This window comes from Melospiza melodia, chromosome 11, assembly GCF_035770615.1.
Source record: "Melospiza melodia melodia isolate bMelMel2 chromosome 11, bMelMel2.pri, whole genome shotgun sequence".
NCBI classification, from domain to species: Eukaryota; Metazoa; Chordata; class Aves; order Passeriformes; family Passerellidae; genus Melospiza; species Melospiza melodia.
In genome coordinates, this window is record NC_086204.1 from 15534916 (window position 1) to 15556619 (window position 21704).

A 21704-nucleotide genomic window follows, 5' to 3' on the forward strand; every position below is an offset into this window, starting at 1 on the left:
TAATTGTCTAGAAATTCATTTGTCTTTTAACACATTTCTTCTCACTACTGTTTCTCATGACCCTGTTGAAGATTTGCATTAAGTAGATGTAGCGTGGGTGGGCCTGTATTGTATATAAGAAATGTGTCCTACCACTCCTGACTCGTGATGTTACTGTATTTTTTTCTCATTTTAGTTTAATTGCACACTGCACCAGCCAGAGGATGACAGAGGCATTTTCTGGCCTCCTGAACCACACATCACCAATGTGACCTTCAACATGGATCTGTACAAAACAGATTTATTCCTTGCTCCCTCCCAAGGACTCTTCTCTGTTGCCAAGAATGGGCCAGTATATGTAGAGGTAACAAACTGAAAACAACTTCAAATTAGCAGAAGGGTTTTGCAAGGCTGTGCAACTGAGCCAAATCTGTTCTTGTCAGTTGAAAGGTTTTGTTGGGCAGCTGGTTCAGGCCTCTGATGCCTTCAGAGAACAGAAACTGAGGGATAAGAAGTAGGACAATATTTTGGGTAAAAAATCCAAAGGATTCTTGCAAAATGGATGAATTTAACTTACAAGGTAGATTGATGATTCTTCCTAAATCTGCTTTTCCATACCAAACTTTAAGATGGTTTCTGAACTTGTGCTCTGAACTGGCATGTCCTGATGGGTTCATTTTATTGTGTGTGTCTGAACCTTGTCTGAAAGATGTAGTAGACATGCAAAAAATTATTACAAATGTGTGTCTTTTATATGCTAGTGTTCTCAGGTTACACAGTCAACACAAATTGTGGTCTCTCTCCAGTCTGCTTAAAAACATCAGTTATAATCCTTTTGAATGCTGCCACATAAGAGATCTAGCAGATTTAGGTAAATAACACTGAAACAAAATCAACAGCTGAGTACCTTTGACTTCGGGTACGTTTTGCACAATATTTCCATGTTGCTGAGTTGCTTATGAAATCTGTGGAATTGGTGTGGAATTTCACACCAATACAGTCAGTATTTTTAAAGATAGCTATGTGAACAGAATTTTGGATTTTCAAATAGCGGTAGACATTAATAAATGTAGCTTTGGCAATGAAGAAGTATTGCCAGTTTCTAGGCAAGTAAATCATAAGGTGTGAGCTATGGGGTTGTAAGACCAGGAAAAAGCAGCAGTGCTGTGCTGTGTTTCTCTTGCCCAAGTCAGTTCTTTGGGAACCCATGTTGCAGATGATAAGCACAGTGATCCATTTGGTGCAGTTTTCTTCATTATTTCAGTGTCCTTTCTCATTTATTTTTTCTCTACCCAGTGCAAAATACTTAAGACAGCTAAAGCAAAAATAAAGTCTGTTACACTCAGTTAAGAATATTTTTATAACAAACACTTAAAACCATCCACTTCCTTCACTGATCTGGGATGAATCCCTCTGACTCTGAGCCTGCTGGAGCTGTTTATTCAGACAGATGTTCTGATTTCTTCATCACCTTTCCTGGCAAAAGCCTTTTTATTCTGTTTTTCTTTCTTGCACAGTGGAAAACATATCAGTTTTGAACTTCAGTGACTCCATTTTTTAAGATGACTCTGGGGTTTTTTCCCTCTTTTTTGTTTCTCTTTTGCATTTGTTACTAAGAAAAATATTTTTGGGTTTTGATAAATATGTATTTGGTCAAAATTCTATATCTCTGTTGTCCTTGTTTGGTAAGGGTTTTTTTGTTTTAATCTTTTGGATTCTGGAATTTTATTCTTTCTGCTCTGCTGTCGTTTTCTTACCATATTTTGATCTTCCATCTTCCTCCTGTGTTTCTTTTCTTTCCTTGAGATATCATGCATTTTTTATTTAATTAACTGTAGTGTGCCTGTCCTACTTTCCATAATCTATTTCTTAATTAGTTTACACCATCAGCTTGTTTCCTGTCAGTATCTGTGGCTGACTTTTGTTCATCCATCTTTATTTCTGTTCTTTTTAGAAGATAATCTTTCTTGCTTAGATGCTTCAGCACGTTCCTTCATATCTAATTTGATTGCTGCTCACATAAGGGAAAGAAAAAAGGAGAAATGCTTTTATTCTCAGCAAAACTCCTAGCATCCAGAAATTACTGCACGGACCACACAATTTGGCAGGCTCTTCCTTAAAGATACATGCAGCACATATGGATTAAATATGCATATAAGGCACATTTCTTCTAAGATTTCTTGTGGAACTGTTTCATTGGGCAGTGTTAATGGTTGGATAAATGCTTCTGTTGTTTATTAAGAGCAGCATGCCTCATTTGTTACAAATTCCATTTATTTTTTCCTTTGAATTATTCTGTAGCATTTATTGTCTGCATTCCAATCCAGCTGAGCAACATCAGGGCACTGGAGGCTTTCAGTCTTAATTATTTTTCATAAAAGAATATGAATTTCAAACTTACAATAAGCTAAAAGGATCCTTTCACAAGAAATGATGGCTTTTTAGGAGGCTCCCTCACCCCCTCCAGCCCAGAAATGCCACCCACACGTCAGACCATGACCTCCTCTCTGCCTTTGCATTCCTCTCTTGGCTGGGGGTGGATTCTCTGTTGTGTCTGTTGCTTTTTTCTTTTTTTTTTTTTTCCTATTTTCATTATAATTTTGAACAGATACAAAACCATAGAATTAGTGATTGATTTCCATACAGGTCTGTTATAGCCTGTGTGTCTAAGGGAGGCAGTGCCATCTCAGGTGGTAGACACAGACATTACTGTGTGTCTTATCTGGGGGGGGTTCATCTGCTTTCAGAAAGATAAGGGATTGCTGTATTTATGTATGGTTATGCTATTAAACAGCTGCTGGTTTTGAAACCACAGATTTTCTGTCTCTCGGTTTGACAGTTTATCCTTAACATTTAGCCTTCAAAATACTTCAGATTGGAAATGGCACTGGAAAACTGCTTTAAAAATTGTTGAAAATATTAATGAAATGTGAACTAAAAATGTCATTTCTGAGATCTTACTGTCTCTTTCTTTCATGCAGGTGTCTGTGACTAAAGCTGACAGATCGTTGGGCTTTGCTATTCAAACGTGCTTTGTTTCCCCGTTTTCAAATCCAGATAGAATGTCTGACTATACCATTATAGAAAACATTTGTCCTAAAGATGAATCTGTTAAATTCTACAGTATTGAGAAAGACAATTTTCCAATACCACATGCACAGAAGGACAGAAAAAGATTTAGCTTTGTGTTCAAACCAATGTTCAACATCTCATTGCTCTTTCTTCACTGCGAGCTGACTTTGTGTACAAATAAAGACAAAGATACTCAAGGACTTCCAAAGGTCAGTAATTAATGTAATTTATCAAAACTTCTGATTTAGATAAAAACAGTGTATTTTTTCATCTGAACTCTGAAGGTAATAAATAGTTTTCTATGGAATTGTCTAATGAACATGATATCTCTAGGCTCAGAGTTTTAGTAGATAAGAGTTATTATACTGTGCATTTTGACTACATAATTTGCAGTTGCTGCTTAAATTTCTTTAGATGGCTACAAATAGAAATTGCTTTTTATCGCACAAGTGGTTCAAGTTTATCTTTTCAATGCATATCCAAAGCACAAACAATGTAAGCTTTAATTTCCAAAGACATGCACCATGTTAGATAATACTGTAATCTCATTGCTACAAAAGATAAGGTTGTTTGGAGGGTCTCATTTTTTGGTAAATTGTGTAGGGTAAACTGGTTATGAGGCAGCTGTGCCACTGGCAGATGAGTGACTCTGACCTCTGTTCTTTGCACTCCAGTGCATTCCTCCTGATGAAGCTTGCACCTCTCTCAATGTGGATATGATCCTGGCCATGATGCACAACAAGAAAACCTTCACCAAGCCCCTTGTTATAATAACACATGAAGGAAAACAAGAAGGTATAAAAATGAGCTTGACCTGTTTAATAATGCTATATATATATAGAATATTGTGTAACATAGAGTCACTTGAAATGAGGGAGCATGTGACACTGTATAATCTTGTGCTGGTGCTGTGTCTGTAAGATGTTACTTGTTAGGACATTTCCCTGGCAGCAGTCATCAGGCCAACTCACAGCCATTTTTTAATCATGTTACTGTTCTCTGGATGTGTGAGTTTGCTGAGCATTGAGAGAGGAATACTCAAAGTAGTACAGAATAACATGGGTTTTGGAAGTATGAATGTAGCAGTAGCACTTGGAGCAATTTCTTGTTGCCCAGAGATCAAAGGCAGTCTTGTGCTCTCTGCTGTGTCCTTTTACTTATTGTGCTTGTAAATATAAATTTATGAATAATAGCAATAGAATCACAAAGTATTGAGGATCTTAAAGTCTGATAAGTTTGTAAGGCAAAGAGGTGGCCCTGGAGACTCACTACATTGTTGAACTATGAAGAGCCAAGGATAGTATGCACAAAGGGGCTCCACTTTAGTGGGACGTGTTTGATTATGTAATCTGTCTTGGCAAAGAAAAAAAAAAGAGTGTGGTTAGTAACTGGTTGAAGGAGTTGGAGAGGCTGAAGATTGGCATTATGAGACAATGCAAAACAGCATGATGGGACCTTATTCTAGTTTAAGAATATGCCCTGTGAGTGATGAGAAGTAAGAACTGTTCTCAGTTTCATTTAATTAATAAGTTTTTCTTAGTAGATCACTCTGACAAGAGCATCAGTCATGTTTTGATGCAGTCCTGGAAGAAAATATGTTCATTTATCTTTTCTTTTTGTATTTGCATTGACGTTTCATAAGAAGCTTCAGTGGCTTCCCATACACATCAAAATCTTCCAGTGGTGTCCAAAGGCTGTTTGACCTCTGGAATGCTTTTCAGGGAGCATCAAAAGGGTGGTGATCAGGAGTCATTTAATCTCTTGTTTTACAGTGCATGCTGTTAGTCTTTGAACAATTTAAAGTTCAAATACAGCATTGCTAGGGGACATAGACAACAACTGTTTCTGTCTAACTCTGCAAGTCAGCTCATATTTAGTTCGGAGGGTTTTTAACAAAATTGTTAATACAGACCAAATCCAGTATGACTTAAAGTCAAGTATTTGATCTGTTGCTGTTACCATTAAAACTATACTTTGGGCCTGATTCTGGACTCCCATTTTGCTCAGCTCTCATATTATTTCAGTAGATTTTCTATTGGGAATGAGTAAATCCTGCAACTGAAATTCGTCTTTCACTAAACAGACTCATACTTCAGCTCTCTTGTCCTGGTGATGTGTGGAGCATTGTGCACAGCTCCCATCTCAGACTCCACTCAGAATGTTGTCTTTGTCAGAGGCACAAGGTCTCAGTGTGCAAAGACAAGCTAAATTTATAAAGATTACTTACAGGACAACAGTGTGATAGAGTATTTTGTTGCATTGTGGGTGATTTGGTATAATTGTAGGACTCTTGGTGGAAATCTCCCCAGCATATCCCAGCTTTCAGACAAAATACAAAGTGGCACATGAACAATGTAGCTTTGTTGGTATGCAGTTCTGCAGTGAATCAAAACCCCTTTCTTAAAGCCAAATGCCATTGTTGGCCAATATGTGAACATAAGATTTGGAGAAGAAATTATATCACATTAATGAACAGGAGAATTTACCTCCCAGAGGTAAATTTTCTTTGATGTAAACAGAACCAGCTTTTACTATTTCAAACCACTCTATGTGAGGTACTGCTCCTGGTTCTCCTTATCAAGCCACATGTGAAAGTCATGGGCTTGACATTTCAAAAGTCAGAACAAACTGGTCATTGCAAAGGTGATTTTTTTTATTCAGACAAGCTTATAACTGCCATTGCCTGTATTAGAAATCACAATGCTATATCTGAATGAGACTTTGCAGTGGATCCCAGTGGAGGTGATTAAAACCTAACTCCATGCCACATACATTCCCTTTGCATTCCTGTATTTCCCCATGCTCTGTCCCACTCCCATGAAAGGCACATGGATGGCCATTTATATGCTAGGAAATACATGTTCTGTTAAAATAATCTACCAGTGTTGTTCAGATTTTTGCTAAGTGTGGAAACTTTAAATTATTATTTCTACACCAAAACCAGACAGGTCATAGAAAGAAGGTCAAAAGGATAATTAACAAGTGACTCTATCCTACAAAGGTATAGGAAATGTTGATAATTCTAAAGGCTGGCCACCCTTGTTTTTAAATTAGATGGTTTTTGTAGACCTCAGTGATTCTCACTGAGTTGCTCTGAGCAAATCACAATAAAATACATTTAAGAACTGGATGTCTGAAGAGAATTGATAATGAGCTACACAGCTTATCATTAGCTGATTTCATTTTCTCTGTGGAGAGGCCAGTGATAGAAATAGCATGGAAAATTCATTTTCCCCTCAGCTCAGAAGGCATTTTCTTGGCACTTGGGATATGCCAGTGGAGTGTTTGGACAATCTGACAGTGCCCTTACCCATGTTGGTACTTTACAGTTTCAGTCCAGCCTTCCTTGCAGATCTTCCATTCAGTTGTATTTTTGCTGTTATGAGCACTTGATAACTTTACAGATTATTTGTGCATATACTACCCCACATACCCTCTATGTCCTCGTCTGTTTCCTACTGCTGTTCCACCTGTTTTGGACCATCTGCCAAAAGGGATCTGCGAGAGATACTCATGTGTTAGAACAAGGCACAATAACACAGTTTAAGGATAAAATGCTTTTTGGGTTTTGTAGGCACATGTCTCTCAGGGCCTAATGTCTAAAGGATATTGCTGGAAGTTTGGTGCTGCTACCTGGGTTTTAGACGTTAGAAGCATAGTCTTATTTAAGAACACTTTAAATAAATGAATATATTTCTTTTCAGTATTCTTGGGCTGTTATGTTTGCATAATGAATTAAATGAATTAAATTAATAAATGAATTAAACTATTTTTTCCAGTTGCTGAAGATACAAAATCAAGTACTGAAATACAGTCTTATCAAATCCTTCTACATCTGTTGCACTGATCACACTCAGATATGCCAGAATATAAATGAAATCCCTGAGTTGCTGGGCAATCCAGAATCAAGCTGCAGCTAACCAAATAGGTCCCTGGGTCTGAAGCCAGAATCTCTAGCTCTTCTGCTTGAAGTGGCATTCTTGGAGAAAGATAAGAGAGGGCAGTTAAGAAAAAGGAGGGGAAATTCTTCATTTTTTAAACATTTACTTGTCTCTTTCTGTTATGGGGTGATATCTTTATCATTAGGATGATGATATTTGATATTCTTGCCTAAAGTAATATCTTTGATCTTTGAACAATATCTATGAACTTCTATTTCTTATACATACATTTCAAAAAACAAAAAACAAAAACACAAAAAACAAAAACAAAAAACAAAAACAAAACCAAAACCAAAAAAAAAAACCACCAAATCCACACAACTTAGAACTTCCAAGACTGAATACTATGTAAGACTCAGGAAAAAGGGTGAATCAACACATTTTCATGCAATTTGGACAAAGCAGTATGTATTGTGCTATAAAACTCACTATTCTTTAATGAGTATGTGCTTTTGTGCGAGTGTGTGATTCAGTGTGCTGGTATGTCATGATTAGTGAGTGGTCAGATGAATGTAATCACCTTAACACAATCTTTGTTCCTTCACAATCTGTGAACTTTAGGAGTTCCACAGAGGGTAACCAGAGTTACTGTGGGTCATGCCTGATGACATCTGATTTGGGCAAGTTTGCAGTGTATTTGCCTGCAAAATATATGGTGCATGAACTATACTGTAGATAGAGTCCCTTGAGGAATAATTAATATATGAAAAGAATTCTTCTGAGATGAGTGAGATTACTGAATTTGGTCTGCTTTTCTTGAAATTCATGGTTTGTAAAAATTACAGTTCATGATCTGTCAGATCAGAACCTGCATAGTTTGTAGGCATAGGAACTCTATCTGATTAATGTTTTGTGCATTTTCTTTGTTTTAAATTAGATCCATCCCTTCCAAAGCCAAACGTGAGACAGCCACGTAAGTAACTCTTAAAACAATCTCTTTTCATCTTTACACGTTTGTCTACAAAGCATTTGATAAGTTAAGAAAATTCTCTTCAAGCTTTCTGAGTGTGTGCATGTTTAATTCAGAGACAGAACAGAATTCTGGCTGTATTGTTGATTGAGAGGTTCCCATCTGTGTTCAGGGGAGGACTGTGACCTTTTGTGTATGTGAAAATCAGGTTTGGGGAAACACCACTGAGAGTCTCAGCCCTAGCAAGTTCATGAGTTGGTGTGTGTGTGTTATCTCCCCCCTCTGCTGAGGCCCCTGCTTCCCAAGAGCAGAGTTAGAGCAGCAGTGCCATCCCTCAGAGCTTCTGTGCCCTACCTGTGTCCTGTTTGAGCCTCACTCCTGTCCTGCACCACAGCCCCACGTGCTCCAGCACCAGCATGTACAGGCCATGCTTCGATGAGATCACTGCCTTGATATGGATTCATTTCTTTGGTTTCCATGTTATCTTGGTGTAGTGAATGAATCAGGGTAGATTAGTGACCGAGAAGAGGAGAGAAGCAGCACTGGAAGAAAATAAACAGGAAGGTGCAGATGATGTGTAGCCAAAAGCAAGAATGAATGGAGAAAAGGGATATTTAAAGAGAAAGTGCAAAGAAGGTTTTTCTTCTGCTCCTGTCCCTGTGTCTTCAAGGCTAAACTTGTTTGAAATAGCAAAGGCAGTGAGCAATTATGCTTCTGCCACTTCTCCATGCAATTTTCTTCTCTCCACTGTGTTTCCTCCTAAGAGGAGAGGACACTGACTGGTGCCTGGTGGAAAAAACTGTTGATTATAGTCTTTTGTGTTTGCATTTGAATGACTAGAAGTAGCCGAAGAAACCAGAAACAGTCTTATAGAAAAAAATGAAAGAAAAACCTTCTAAGACACTGTCTGTGAGGTGTTGTATATGCAAACCAGGTCACAAATACCCAGGAATGGGTCCTGAAAGCCCTTGCCAACAGGAGCTGCTGGAGAAGCCTTTTGTCAAAAGAGGATGAGGGATGTCTTTAGGGGCATCTGCTGGATGCAGGATGTGTAAAGTGAGGGTGTTGGTTGTGTCCTGAGAACTGAAAATTCCACTGAAGGATCCTACTAAGATCCAGTCAGCTCATTTCCTGGCCAGCATAGTCAGTAAAATGTTATTCCTTGGACTAAGCAATTTTCTGCACTGGGAGATATTAAAAATACTAAAACTAGAAATCGATTTTTTAAGAAGAAATTTCCCTAAAAGATTGCAGAATGATTATTGAATTTTTTAGTATTTCTAATTATCAAAAATAAAAAAACAGAGGCCAAAAATGTTTCTGTTTGGATGATTAACACTGGAGGACAATACATCCAGGAACCAAATGCTGTTACCCTTGAAATGGTCCTACAAAAGGGCCTCTCCCCTAGAAAGTGATTTACGTGCCTGTGTGTGCTTCTATTTTTGTGATCTGGAATTAATTTCAGTTATTGAAAGCGTTGCCAAATGTGAAAAACAATTGTTTCTATTTATGTTTTCGCTGACTTTTTGCTGGCATCTCTTTCCTCATAACAGCAGTTCCGTTCTCCACCTAGATTTCAGACTGAACTTGAGGAGATGTAGGGGAAAGTTTGTTTGAATGTTAGGCCATTTAAATGAAAAACATTTTTGCCAAACATTTCAGCCTTTTTAAAATGCACTTTAAAGATAAATTAATACTTAATTGAAAGCAAGTTATTAACAGCCAACCAAAAATGCTTAATTTTTGCAACATTTTCCAGACTTAAGTGTGCTGAGCTGGAGTTTTACTTTGTTATGTGGAATGGTTGGACTGAAGCCACTCTGAAAGCATCACTTTCATTTCCTTGATGCAAATCTGCCAGTCTGTTTCTCAAAGCAGTGCTTAATCAACTATGAAATTTCAAAAAGCTCTTCCATGCGAGCGTGGGGGTGAATTTCTGTGGGATTTCTGCCTGTGAAATAAGCAGTGCCTGTGTGTGTGTTTCCCTGAGCAGCGGTGCTGTACGGGCTGGACACGCTGACCGTGGTGGGCATCGCCTTCGCGGCGTTCGTCATCGGAGCCCTGCTGACCGGAGCGCTCTGGTTCATCTACTCGCGCACAGGTACCGCGGCCCCCTGCACGCGAGGGAGCCACCACGGCTCATCCTGGCCTCCTTCACTGCCTTGCTCTCTCTTCTTACTCAGGAGCTTTCCAGCAGCTCCTCCCATCAGCCTCTATTGCACATCAGCCCAATGATACCCGCCCTTCCCTAAAGGGAGATGTTATGTCTTATGGTTTAAAATTTGCTTAAATAATTTTAAACACAAGTCTTGGAAACTCACCTGGGACATGAGTAAAGCTGAGTATTCCTGGCTTGTGTGTCATCATTAGTAACATCCCTGTATTTCGAATTTATATAATATTTCAGTTAATGGATCCCTTTTGGTTCCCATACTACTTTGGAATTATTATTTTTTTTTACAGTTATTACATTAGGCTGATGTGTACAAGACATGGGTCAAATGGTTAAGAGAATGCTTTATCTGAACAGACATATTCTGAGTATAACTAGACTTGAAAATTTTTCTTGGGCCTTGATTACATGGAATTTTGCCACAATTATTTATTCCTTCATTCTTCAACTACTATTTTCAATTGCTAGAAGTCACATGTAATCTTAATTGTGTGCAATCAAATACTTAGGAATGTGTCTGAATTAGTGCAGCCTCTCATAACAGATAATTTTCCAGTGTCTCAGAATTTTTTCCCATGCTAAACTAAATTAGCAAAAATGGAATACTGGAAGAAGAAGAGGGTGTTTGGGGAGCTTTCTGCTGCATGACCCAGGCAAGGACTGGACATTGGTGGAGCCTTGATTTCAGGCATGTGACCTTGGCTGCTTTTGGGTTATGGGGTATCTCAGGATCCTTAGAGTATTCTGGGCGCTCAGCTACTTCTACTTTAGACCTCATGAGACCCTACCAAGATCTGGGAGGTGGGAAAAATGTGAGGTCAATTACTCCAAGTCTGTGCATCTCTAGAGCACTGAAATTTGCCTGTAGCCCACTGCAGGGTTTTTTTTCTGGTGTCTGAAACCTCATGGAAGCTATTTAGGAGTGAGAATTCTGGCCCTGTTGGGTCACAGCTTCTGTAAATATTATGACCTGGAAGCTTATGTTAATTTGGAAATAAAAACTATGGCATTTTTTCCAGTTGGCAGTGCAACAATTTTTGTATAAGCAGTTTAATACTTCTCAGTGCATCAGCTGTGTATGAAATTTGTTTGGAACTGAAGCAAACATGGAAAATTTAAAGATTGTGATAATATGTATAAATTGTATAATTCTGTCTCATATAAGTACTGAAACATTGTGGAAGAAAAGGAAGTGCTATTTCAGTGAGTAAGTGGGAAGTTAAGTAATTCCCATATCAGTAACCTTTATTAACAAAAAAAAAAAAAAATTAACTGTTAAATTAATACCTTTTGCTGCTGCATTTGTTGAAGTTCAATCTGTATTCACACACAGAACCATCTATAGACACGTTGTGTGTCAGTAGTCAAGGAACAGTGGGAAGCCAACATGATAAATCCTTCAGCAACAGTAGAACTCGGAGCAATCCCATTAAAACAATTATATTAGTGAAGGACATCAGTCATGGTGACCACATACAAGTAGTGCACAGGGCAGCTGCTCTGGCTTTGTGCTTGAGAGATGAAAATAAGTGGAGAAAAAGGTCACACAAAAAGTAGTAAATGAATATAAGAAAGAAAGGGGACACTGTAACTCACCAGATTAGAGAATCACAGAAATGATAAAAATTATCTAGGAGGTTTTCTGGTTCAGATTTTCGAAGGATTGTGAAAGTGCACCTATGTTCCTGTGCACATAATTTTTCTGTGCATAGTGTCTTGTATTTACAAAGCATAACTTGCAGCAAAGGCAGCAAACGTTCTGGCAGGCACAGCCTCTTAGAGGCCAACTGCTGTGGCAGTCAAGATAATCCAGCTGCAGTGAAAACATTTCAGAGCTCGCTGCAGGCTTTTATTGACTTGAGGAAGGGAAGAAAAAAAGATAATCCAAATTTCATCTACAAAGTGGCTGTCTTTTGCCATTAGAGAATTTATGCATTGCTGAATTGTGTTCTGAAATTGCATCTTTTGTTGTAAGCAGTACTGAGTTTCCAATACATGGTTTAGACGAAAGGTTGGAAAATATGAGTTCATTCTAGAGCTCTCTTTTGCTGATACTCAGAGCACAGATAAAAGCTACTGCTGGTAGAGAATGGCAGCTTGGGATGTGTGAAATAAGTTATTTTTGTTGCTCTAGTGCTATGTGCAATGCAGCAAAAGGCCACCTTTTTGCCAGTAGTAAGATTTGCTGATACAATTTTATTAGTGTGTCTCTGCTGCTAACAAAGAAGGTGTTATGTGAATGAGCTCTTTTGTTTGTCTTGATAGGCCATTAGCCTTAAAACCTAAAGCAGGTCATAGCAGAAAGGAACCACAAAATAGGTAGAATTTCATCTCCAGATATTGAGCAAGGATTGTTGTCATGTAGGGATTTTGCAAATTTCAATCATGAAAAATTTCTGCCAAAGCATCACAGCTGTGCATTAGAAAATTCTAGATTGTCTGAAGCAATTTGACATGGAATAAAGATGTCCTATGATACACAGGTAGTAAAAGAAGAGAGAGGGAAAGCTAATATCAGAACAACAGAGGAGGAGTTTTAGCTGACTTCTCTGCAAAAAGACTCAGTACTTTTGATCCTTTCTCTAGTCAGTTAAAGGGCACGAAAGGTGTTGGTGCTGCCTGGAGAGCACCCAAGAACTAAGGGAAATACCAGACATTTGCCACAATTGACCTCATTTATTTAGGGGCCTTGTAAAGAAGCAGAAGTTTTGCAATGTGCATGAATGCAGATACTCTTCATAATTTAACCATATAAATATGTATCAATGTAATACATGTCTTAGTGGATTCACTGAGTGTGTTTAGGAGAGACAGGCACAAGCCTGATTAGTTAATGTGACCATTAAATCTTGTAAAGTGTGTTACAGAAAACATCCGTCCCTGCCTTCTCTGAGGAAGTGCGCTTCCCTTCTTTGGGCTGTGCTGCAAATTAAGAGGATAAAGTGTTCCAAAATCTGAGAAGTTAAAAGTGTCTCTCCTCCCCCACTTCTCTCCCTTTTTTATGAGATCTGATTTAAAGTAAACTGACATAGCAACCAATTATATTTGGCAAATGGAGATAGAAAAGCAAACATTCAGACTTCCTGGACAGGGAGTACAACTGGCAGCTTTCCTAAGAGTGAATAATAAAGTGCGTGTTGTCCTGTTCAGATGGGTAAAAGCTTGTTTACTGTCAATAGATGAGATGTGTCCATTCTGAGCAGTTTTGGTTCAGTAACATGAGATACATGAAGATGTTTACATGAAAAAGACAGAGAACGCCTCTTCAATGATTGTTTGCAATTTCTTTACGTCCTTTTCTTGAATACTCTTTTAAAAAAAGCTTTGCTATGGTTTAGCTAGGTGTTGAGGAAGTAAAATACATGAAAAATCAGCAAGTCCAGATGTAGTTGCTAGGCTGTGTGTTCATAACATCACTGTGATTTGGACTTTCTTTTTTCTTGAGAACATTGAGAGAATTTGTTATTGTTCAAGAAGTGGTTGTGGTGCATCAGAGCTGCTGATGTGCTCTAGAAATGAGGTGCTGCAGAGGCCATTACAGTGGAAGGAAGGGGCCTTCCAAGCCAGACAGAAGGGAGGGCGCTTTCCAGAAGAGCCAGGAGAAGAGAGCGAGCCATTGGGCTTGCTGGGGACCGTGGCACTGCGCTTTCGCTTTACCATAACATAAAAGCAGCATGTGTTTGGCTTATAAATGAATTATGTTTAAATGCATGCAGATTGTGTTGATGTGCTGGGGCTGCCCAAAGCTGTGTAACCATGTGGTGTGTAGAACGGGTGACAGCAGAGCTGCAGGGGAGGCGGGGGCCGGGGGCCCAGCCGGGGGAGCCCCGCGGCCGCCCCTCCTCTGCCGCCCTCCCGAGCGGCTTCTGCGGCGGGGCTGCGGCTCTGCGGCCCCCTCGCTGCCCCCTGATGGTTCTCTCTTGTTTAGTTTTACTGAAAGGGAGTTTGCTTATCGCTGCCTTTATAAATATATCCTGTAGTACAAAAGGAAGGAAAACATGTACACAAACAACGGGAGGAGAAGGGAGCAAGTCGGGAGGGGAAGAAACATCCAAACAAGGCGTATGAAAGCCTGCGCAGCACGATGACACATACTTTGATTTGATACTGTTTATTCTGGGGGGGTTGCAAAGCCACTTCCAATGCAAGTTAAAGCTGAAACTTGTTTTTTTTGTAGATGACTGGGGGTAGATTCTGACCTGCTGCCTGTGAGCAGAAATCCGTGGCTCGTGTATGAGCTACAATAGTTATTTCTTACACTGGGAAAAACAGATTCAAAATCTGCTCACTAGAGTAAAATGCTGGACCGAATGCTGAATTTAAAAACAAGATCTTCACATCTTTTTAAAAGTTTATTTGGCCTCCTGAGCAGTGTGGTTTAGTAGTTTAATTTGTTGTTTTTTCTGTCCTGTCCTGCCCTTTTTACTCCCCATTCCTAAACCAGTGGGGTGTAAGGAAAGAGCTGTGTGTTGTGGGGCTTTAAGTGCACTTCAGCTGTGGCTGTGGCTTGAGCTAGCAGCACATCTGCTGGGCTCCATTGCACAGAGCACTTGCAACCTCTGCTGTGAGAAATCCTCAGACCTCCCTTGTTTGTTTGCAGCGCCTCTGAGTACTGAGCAGCCTGCAGGAGGATATTTTGTGGCCTGAGACACAAAGCGTTAAAGGCGCATTTCCTCTGCAGCCCTTCGGAGAAGCCGGGCTCTGGCAGCTGGGCAGCAGCACACAGGGCATGGGGATGTGCCAGAGCAGCTCCTGTGGGAGGAAGCTGGCTCGTCCTTGCTCTGTAACCCTCTGCATGCAGGCTGTGCCTCCGGCCTTCAGCCTGTCACTGAAGCAGTTAGTTACTGGGAAGTGGGATCTCTACCAAATCCTGAACATGGAAGAAAAATTGGAGTGTGCAGACCTGACCCATGGCATCAGGTTCGGGATAACATAGGATAATGTGGAGCAGGAGAGCTGTGTCACCATAAGCTCACGAAGCAAGAGATGTACTAGCCTCTGACTTTTCCTAATTGCTCTGCCCATGATTCCACAATCATTTCCATCTTGCTGCTTTTCTGGGAAAGCAGCTGTGCTGGTTCTGGCTGCCACAGCAGGTCTGCAGCTCAGGCAGCAGCAGTGTGACTGTTGCTGCACTGAGATCACAGGTTCACTTGCTGGAGATGAGCTCAAGGGAGGGGGCAGCTACAGTGCACATTATATAAACTTAAGTCTTGCCATCTGTTTTGAAGAGACTATTTTGTAATATTGCTAAGGTTACAGACTTGAGCACTGTAACTTTAAAAATGCCACAGTTATGGTTTCCTATGTGGCCTTATTATGATCTTTGAGGCATTACATGGCATAATTATTACTTTCGTGCTTAACTGACAGCTGGATTTTTCCTTTCAATCCCAGCCACAGGTGCAGAACGGTGTGAGGAGACTCCAAGTGCTTGACTTGGCAATATAAATAGTGAAGGGGTTGTTGAGACATGCTCTCACTACAGGTTCTAAGTGCTGCACATACTGTGTAACTATAGGAAAACTTCCTGCATATTGTGTTAGGAGTAAATCAAGTCAAGCTTTCAGGATAGCCTGTTGTTTTTCTACATGAAGAAAACTGGCTATGTCTCAGGATATGTGGTATCCAGCTGATGGAAGAAGATTGTTTTGAGCTACACTTTTAGTAAATATGCCGCTCTATAAACTGGCATTAAAACTAAAGCCTACATTTCCTGGCCTTTTTTCCTGGAAACAGCAAAGCTGTAAAGTGTCTGAGTTGTGTAATAGGATCCATCTTGAGTGACAGCTGACAACAGAAGATAGACAGTGTTGATCTTGGCAGTTTCCATCACTGCTTGTAAAATGCTCAAGGAAACAGCGCTGTTATTTTCCCCATGTGCACAGCCATGCTGAGGTGCCAAAGTCTGGTAACATTTTCAGAGATACTCCAATTAAGGTCTGTTACCCAATATGTTCATTGCATAGGAAAACAAACCACCAGAAGAGGAGGACTGGGAAGAAATGGGTTGTTGTTTTCTATGAGAACATTTTCAGTTTCCCTTCTCCTGACCCCACTTTTTCTCTTGCCTGTCCCTCAGGGGAGACAGCGGGAAGACAGCAAGTCCCTACATCACCGCCAGCCTCCGAGAACAGCAGTGCAGCCCACAGCATTGGCAGCACACAGAGCACCCCCTGCTCCAGCAGCAGTGCCACCTAACCCAGGGACACAGCCAGGGAGCAGCACAGGACTGTGGGGACATTGGACAGCAGCTTCTGAACGTTGAAAGGATCGGTTTGGTTGTTTCTGGAAAAATGAGGAGGAATTTTTCTATGGGGGGAAAAAAAAGACTGATTTTCTTTTGGGGAAGCCACTGTGTGTGTGAGTGTGTAAATGAGCACACAATGCATGAGTGAACACAGCCTGTTGGATCTTGTTAGCATGTTATGCTACATGTGACAAAGCTACTAATTTTACAGTACTGCAACCTGTTCTAGGGGTCTGTGGGCCCTCAATGTGAACTCTATGCCAGTTTGGAAAAATGCTGCTTTGTCTATATGATTTTTTCCTTTCCCTGAACCTTATCATTGACACAAGGTATTCATTAAGGGAATTCAGTCATAGAATCACAGAATGGTTTGGGTTGGAAGGGACCTTAAAGATCATCTAGTTCCAACCCTCTGCCCTGGGCAGGGACACTTTCCACTAGACCAGGTTGCTCAAGCCCCATCCAATGTGCCTTTGAATACTTCTAGAGATGGGATATCCACAACTTCTCTGGGCAACCTGTTCAGGTCCTCACCACCCTCACAGTAAAGAGTTTTTTCCTAATGTCTAATCTAAACCTCCCTATTTCAGTTTAAAGCCATTACTCCTTGTCCTATCACTACATAAGATAAGAACAAAGGTGAACTTAGGTCAAAGGATTTCTCTTTTTCTGAGCAAGAAATCATCAATGTCAGATCTTCTTGGTAAATAACATTTTATTATTCAGCTACATTTAGCCTCTTTTGAATAATCTTTGTTTTTTCAGCTTACAGCTACAGCATCTCATTTGCTTTCCTGTTGTGTTTGCAGCTTCAGGTTTGTTCCAGGTATTTTTGTTATTATAGTCATTGATTTAGTAATTGGAAAAGAGCACACTCTAACATTCCCTCTCTTATTTTATGGGCCAAAGCTCTTATAAAAGAGATTTTTTGATCTGTTATACCAAAAACAGGCACACACAAACATTAAAACAAAGAATGGTCTTATGCACTAACATAGATGGGTGTGTACCTTTAATGGCAATGTCTTTATGCAAATAGATCTATATCAAGGTATACACAGCCTAACTACTTTACCAATTGGAAATTAGCACAGCATTCCTTCTATACATAAACATATAATCCATAAATAGATATATATAAAAAAAATAAAAACTGTCTTTTCAGTTTATAACGGTAGATAGATGAGCTAAAAAAGTTTATTTGGTTCTAATCATTTAGCTAGCCTAAATTCTCTTTGAAATAAGACATGAGTTTGAGGGCACAAGGAATGTACAATAGTGCCTGTTGTTTGCTATTCTCTGAAAATAGTTGTGCAGTTGTTTGTGCCAAACTGTTGTATGAATGTTATGATTGGATAGTCCCAAAGTAGTATCAGAATATGGAAATGGAAGAAGGGTACTAATTGTCACTATTTTTAGTGTCATTGCCTTATCTTCACCTTCAAATTGATGCAAAATGAAAAGCAGAAAAAGACACTTTTAACATGTAATTGTTTGACTGTTACTTGCCACTTTGTAATGTGTTCTACTGATCCTTCTTTGAGGAGGAGAGGGCATGGGTTTCCTCTAAGAATGAGATGAATAACTTTCATTAGTTGTAGTGAAGGTTACCTGTGCTCTGCAAGAGAGGAAGGGACTTCATTACACTCGAGTGATAGTCTGAGCTGCAGATTTCTTACTGATTCTACACTTGTGCCTTGCTGATGCCAGGATAGTCCAAGTGCAACATATGCAAAGATTTAAGTGCCAGGATCAGGCAGAGTGTTACTCACTTTAAATCAAATCTGTTACCAATCCTGCAAACCCCTCTGCAAGCGGGTAACTGCACGCCTTGTCCTCACTATTGGAAGCACGTGCTGGACTCTGAACCAGGGCTGGTCTCGGTGTCACACATACAAAGATATTTGATGCTGCAGGCCTGGTGATGTGGACAGGGTGCCATGAAAGTGTGGTTACCCCTGCAGAAGGGTGTGCAGGGTGGCTCTGCTCCAAGCCATGGGGAGGATGAATGTGCTGCCTGTGTGGTTGAAAAGAAAGTGCTTTGCCTAACCTTCAGCAGAATGTATTGTTAAAGCATATTCTATGTGTAAAGTCTTTAAAGATGTCTTCAAAGAAGACTAGAGTCTTTAACTTCAATCATAGCTATATTTTACTACATTAAATTTCTGTATAAAGATATATTTAAATGTTTTAGATAAATATAAGTTACTCTATATGGAATGTTTAATTTCAATTACTGTGAAATTTACATATTTTGTAAATTCCTTTCCCCATTTTAACCCTTTCCTTCCCCAGATATTTTATTAAGTAGTTTCTCATAGGAAGTATTAGATTTGGTTGTTGGGATGGACAGGTTGAAAAATTCTGTGTGAAATAGATAATTGTATATTTTTGAGAGAAACATGCTGCATTATCAATCTTTTTATCAAAACTTTAATCTAATTTTAGAATAATTTACAGATTTATATATACCATTGGATAAACCAAAAATATATAAAGGTCAAAGATTTGATTTGACTTGTGTGTGAAATTCAGTTTAAATTAACTGAACGTGGTATACTCAGCTATTTAATTCAGCAGTTTTAATAGAACTGAGTTAATTGTCTGTTGGAGTTTACCAAAATGGCACATGATTGCTTAGCAGATGGAAGAGTCATTTCTGCTTCAATAAAGAGAGAGAACCAAACCCAAACATTCCCAGTGAATAACTTTATAACAGAAGTGCGCAGTACTTTGCAGCAGCTGTAAGCTGCCCTCAGCTCAGAGCCTGACACAGCTCTGGTTTTACAGCAGCCATTTGTCAGCACTGCCAGTCTCTGTGTGTGGTGTGGCAGCTCCTGAGGTGCTGATTCCCACCTCTGCCCCGGGGGTTTCACCACGCTGGGCTCACATGGCAGAGCCCTGTGGGGCCTGAAGAGAGACTCTGCTGTCCCAGCAGGGGTGTGCATGGACGGAGTCAGTGTTAATTTCAGCATGATGCAATCAACTGCGAAGGAATTTATGTAAGATTGGGAGGATTGGGCTTAAAATGGACACCTTGTGCCTGTAAAAGCTATTAGGATGCTTAAACGTCCAAGTAGACTGCTTGTTCTGTCATGTGTTGTCTAATCACTAACTCTAACCTTTTACTTTATTTGGTTTTGGACATTTCTACATTTGTGATTCAAGAGATCAGATCTTTCTGTGTTCAGCTATTTTTGTAGCATTTGCCACATGAAAATGGATTTTGCAAAATGTCTGTAGATGCTGGTGATTGTAACCTTCCCCCTGCTCTTTCCTAACCATTCCTCTCCTTTATGTTCTTTCTGTTATGTATATCTACCTCATGCTTCACAAGCAGACTGTACTGTTGGTTGTGCTGGCAGCCCTTCGTGTGAGCTGCCTGTTGTACCCTGTTGTTGTCATTCATCAGGATGTTCACAGCGTTACCAGATCTTCGCTGCCATGTCCTGACAGTTCCAAACACAATATTCTCACCTTTGCATAAATAAGTATATTTCTTTTAGATGCAAATGCCAAATCAAAGAATGGGAGAAATTTACTTCCTAAAACCTGTGGCCAGTCTGAACACCCCGTTTGTATTTCATATTACATTCAGTATTTCAGAGCCTTGTGGAAATGCATAATTGTACAGTTTTGATAACCACAGTGTCATGTCATCTTAGTCTCTTGTGCATAATAAAGTATATATCAATTTATTAATAATTGATGTCATGATTCATTTGTCTGTCCTCGTGTCCCATAAATTTCAGTGGAAATTGTGTGCAGGATTTGATTTTGTGTATCTACTTCTGAGTTCTTTTAATCCATTGGCTTTGTTTGAGTACTCAATGGCATGGCTTCTTGCAGAAAACAGTAGATATGTTTAGTTAAATGCTGCTGGTTTTTGCTCAAAGTTGAAGTCCAGAGTTCTGATCCTGTGGGCAATTAGTTGTTGCATGTCAAGACACAGCCTCATTTGAATTCTGCAGAAAGCCTGTCTTGAGCACAGTGAAGCCCATGGCTCTGCAGCAGCAGAGTGCTGCTGGGTTGTACCTGTGACTGCAGCTACACTGGAGACATGTGAGCAAGACTGTTTTCATCACTGAATGATCTTCCTGTGCAGGAGCAGGTAGTTTTGCTGTGTATCAGCAGGACAAGAATTTGCGTGTTTACTGTCCTTCTTTCTAATTTGTTTCCTGTATTTCTTGTGCAGAATATTCTTTATGGGCACTTGAGAGGAACAGCCTTAGTGGTTTTTCTCTGGGTTGTTCAGACATTGTAGTTATTGACTCACAAAAGGGAGTTTCTTAGTAAGGGAATCTAAAATGTTAAAAACCAAGATTCCTTCAGTACAGAAAAGGCTATTAATTAGAAGCGGTTCTAAGCTTATGTGTTGCCTATGACATAATTCACAGAGGTGCAATGGATTTATTGCTTCATAACAACCATATTTCAGTTACTGCATCAAGACACTTCTGTTTTCCTGTGGAAATGAGCTCCATAGGGTGAACTCACCTGAAAGTTGCTGTAGCTGCTGTTCCCTTTCTCCTGTAAAATTTATACTTTGACTGAAACATGGTGTGAAAGCATGATCAGTGTCTCATATGTGGAATTAATTTTAAAATGCATTTATTAGCCAATGAATTCTGATGTATTTGCACTAGTGTTTTTAGCCAATAAGAGTTAAGAGTATTGCCATACTACAGAGTAGGTATCAATGTTGTGCATATTTGTTCCCTCAAGCATTGTGAGTGAAGCAAATGTTTTGGACGGTCAAAAAATACCTGGTGCCAGTTTTGGGAGAAACACAGTCCAGAGCTCTTCAAATTTAAACAGAATTAAATTTATCACAGCATTCCTTCCAAGACAATATAAAAGGAAAAGGAGACAATATTTTGATAGATTTTCACAGCTGTCACTTTGTAATTGTAAAGCAGATATTTATGAGGCTGGAAGCCTGATTGCAGCAAGTGTTTTTGTAGAGTGTTCCCAAATCTCAGGCCCTGAACCTAGCCTTGCCAACCTCCGTGCATTTACACTTTGCAAAAGAAAGATCAAATTACATCCTTCACCTCCCCAAAGAAGTTTAGAGCTCAAATTGCAGATTTCTCTGTGGTTCTGGAAGCCCCCAGGGTGCCACTGCAGCCTGCCCAGAAGGTGATGTGCCCCATGGTGCCTCCTGGCCGGCTCTGCTGCTCACCCTGCTGCGCTGAGCTGCAGCTTTACTGTGTTTAGGAAAGTCTAAAAAGGAGTTGGTTTGTGGACAGATGAAGAGGATAAGCAGCACAAAAGTGTTACTCTTGCACTCTTGTTTAAATAACAGATTTTTTCCATCCAGTTTTGGCACATATATTTTGAGGAATTGGTTAAAAAATATTTGGGTGGAGGTTCTTT

The 21704-nt window shown here is 39.7% G+C and overlaps 1 protein-coding gene across 1 annotated transcript in view; it reads left to right on the top strand.

Moving 5' to 3' along the window:
- The window catches only part of TGFBR3 (transforming growth factor beta receptor 3), a 108092-nt gene extending 88059 nt beyond the window's left edge, over nt 1–20033 (top strand). The window contains exons 12-17 of the mRNA XM_063165730.1: nt 176–343; nt 2961–3260; nt 3726–3846; nt 7870–7905; nt 9899–10006; nt 16161–20033. Of these exons, the coding sequence (XP_063021800.1) occupies nt 176–343; nt 2961–3260; nt 3726–3846; nt 7870–7905; nt 9899–10006; nt 16161–16279 (852 nt within the window). The 3' untranslated portion in view covers nt 16280–20033. The remainder of the gene's footprint in view (nt 1–175; nt 344–2960; nt 3261–3725; nt 3847–7869; nt 7906–9898; nt 10007–16160) is intronic.
- The last annotated feature ends 1671 nt before the right edge of the window (nt 20034–21704 follow it).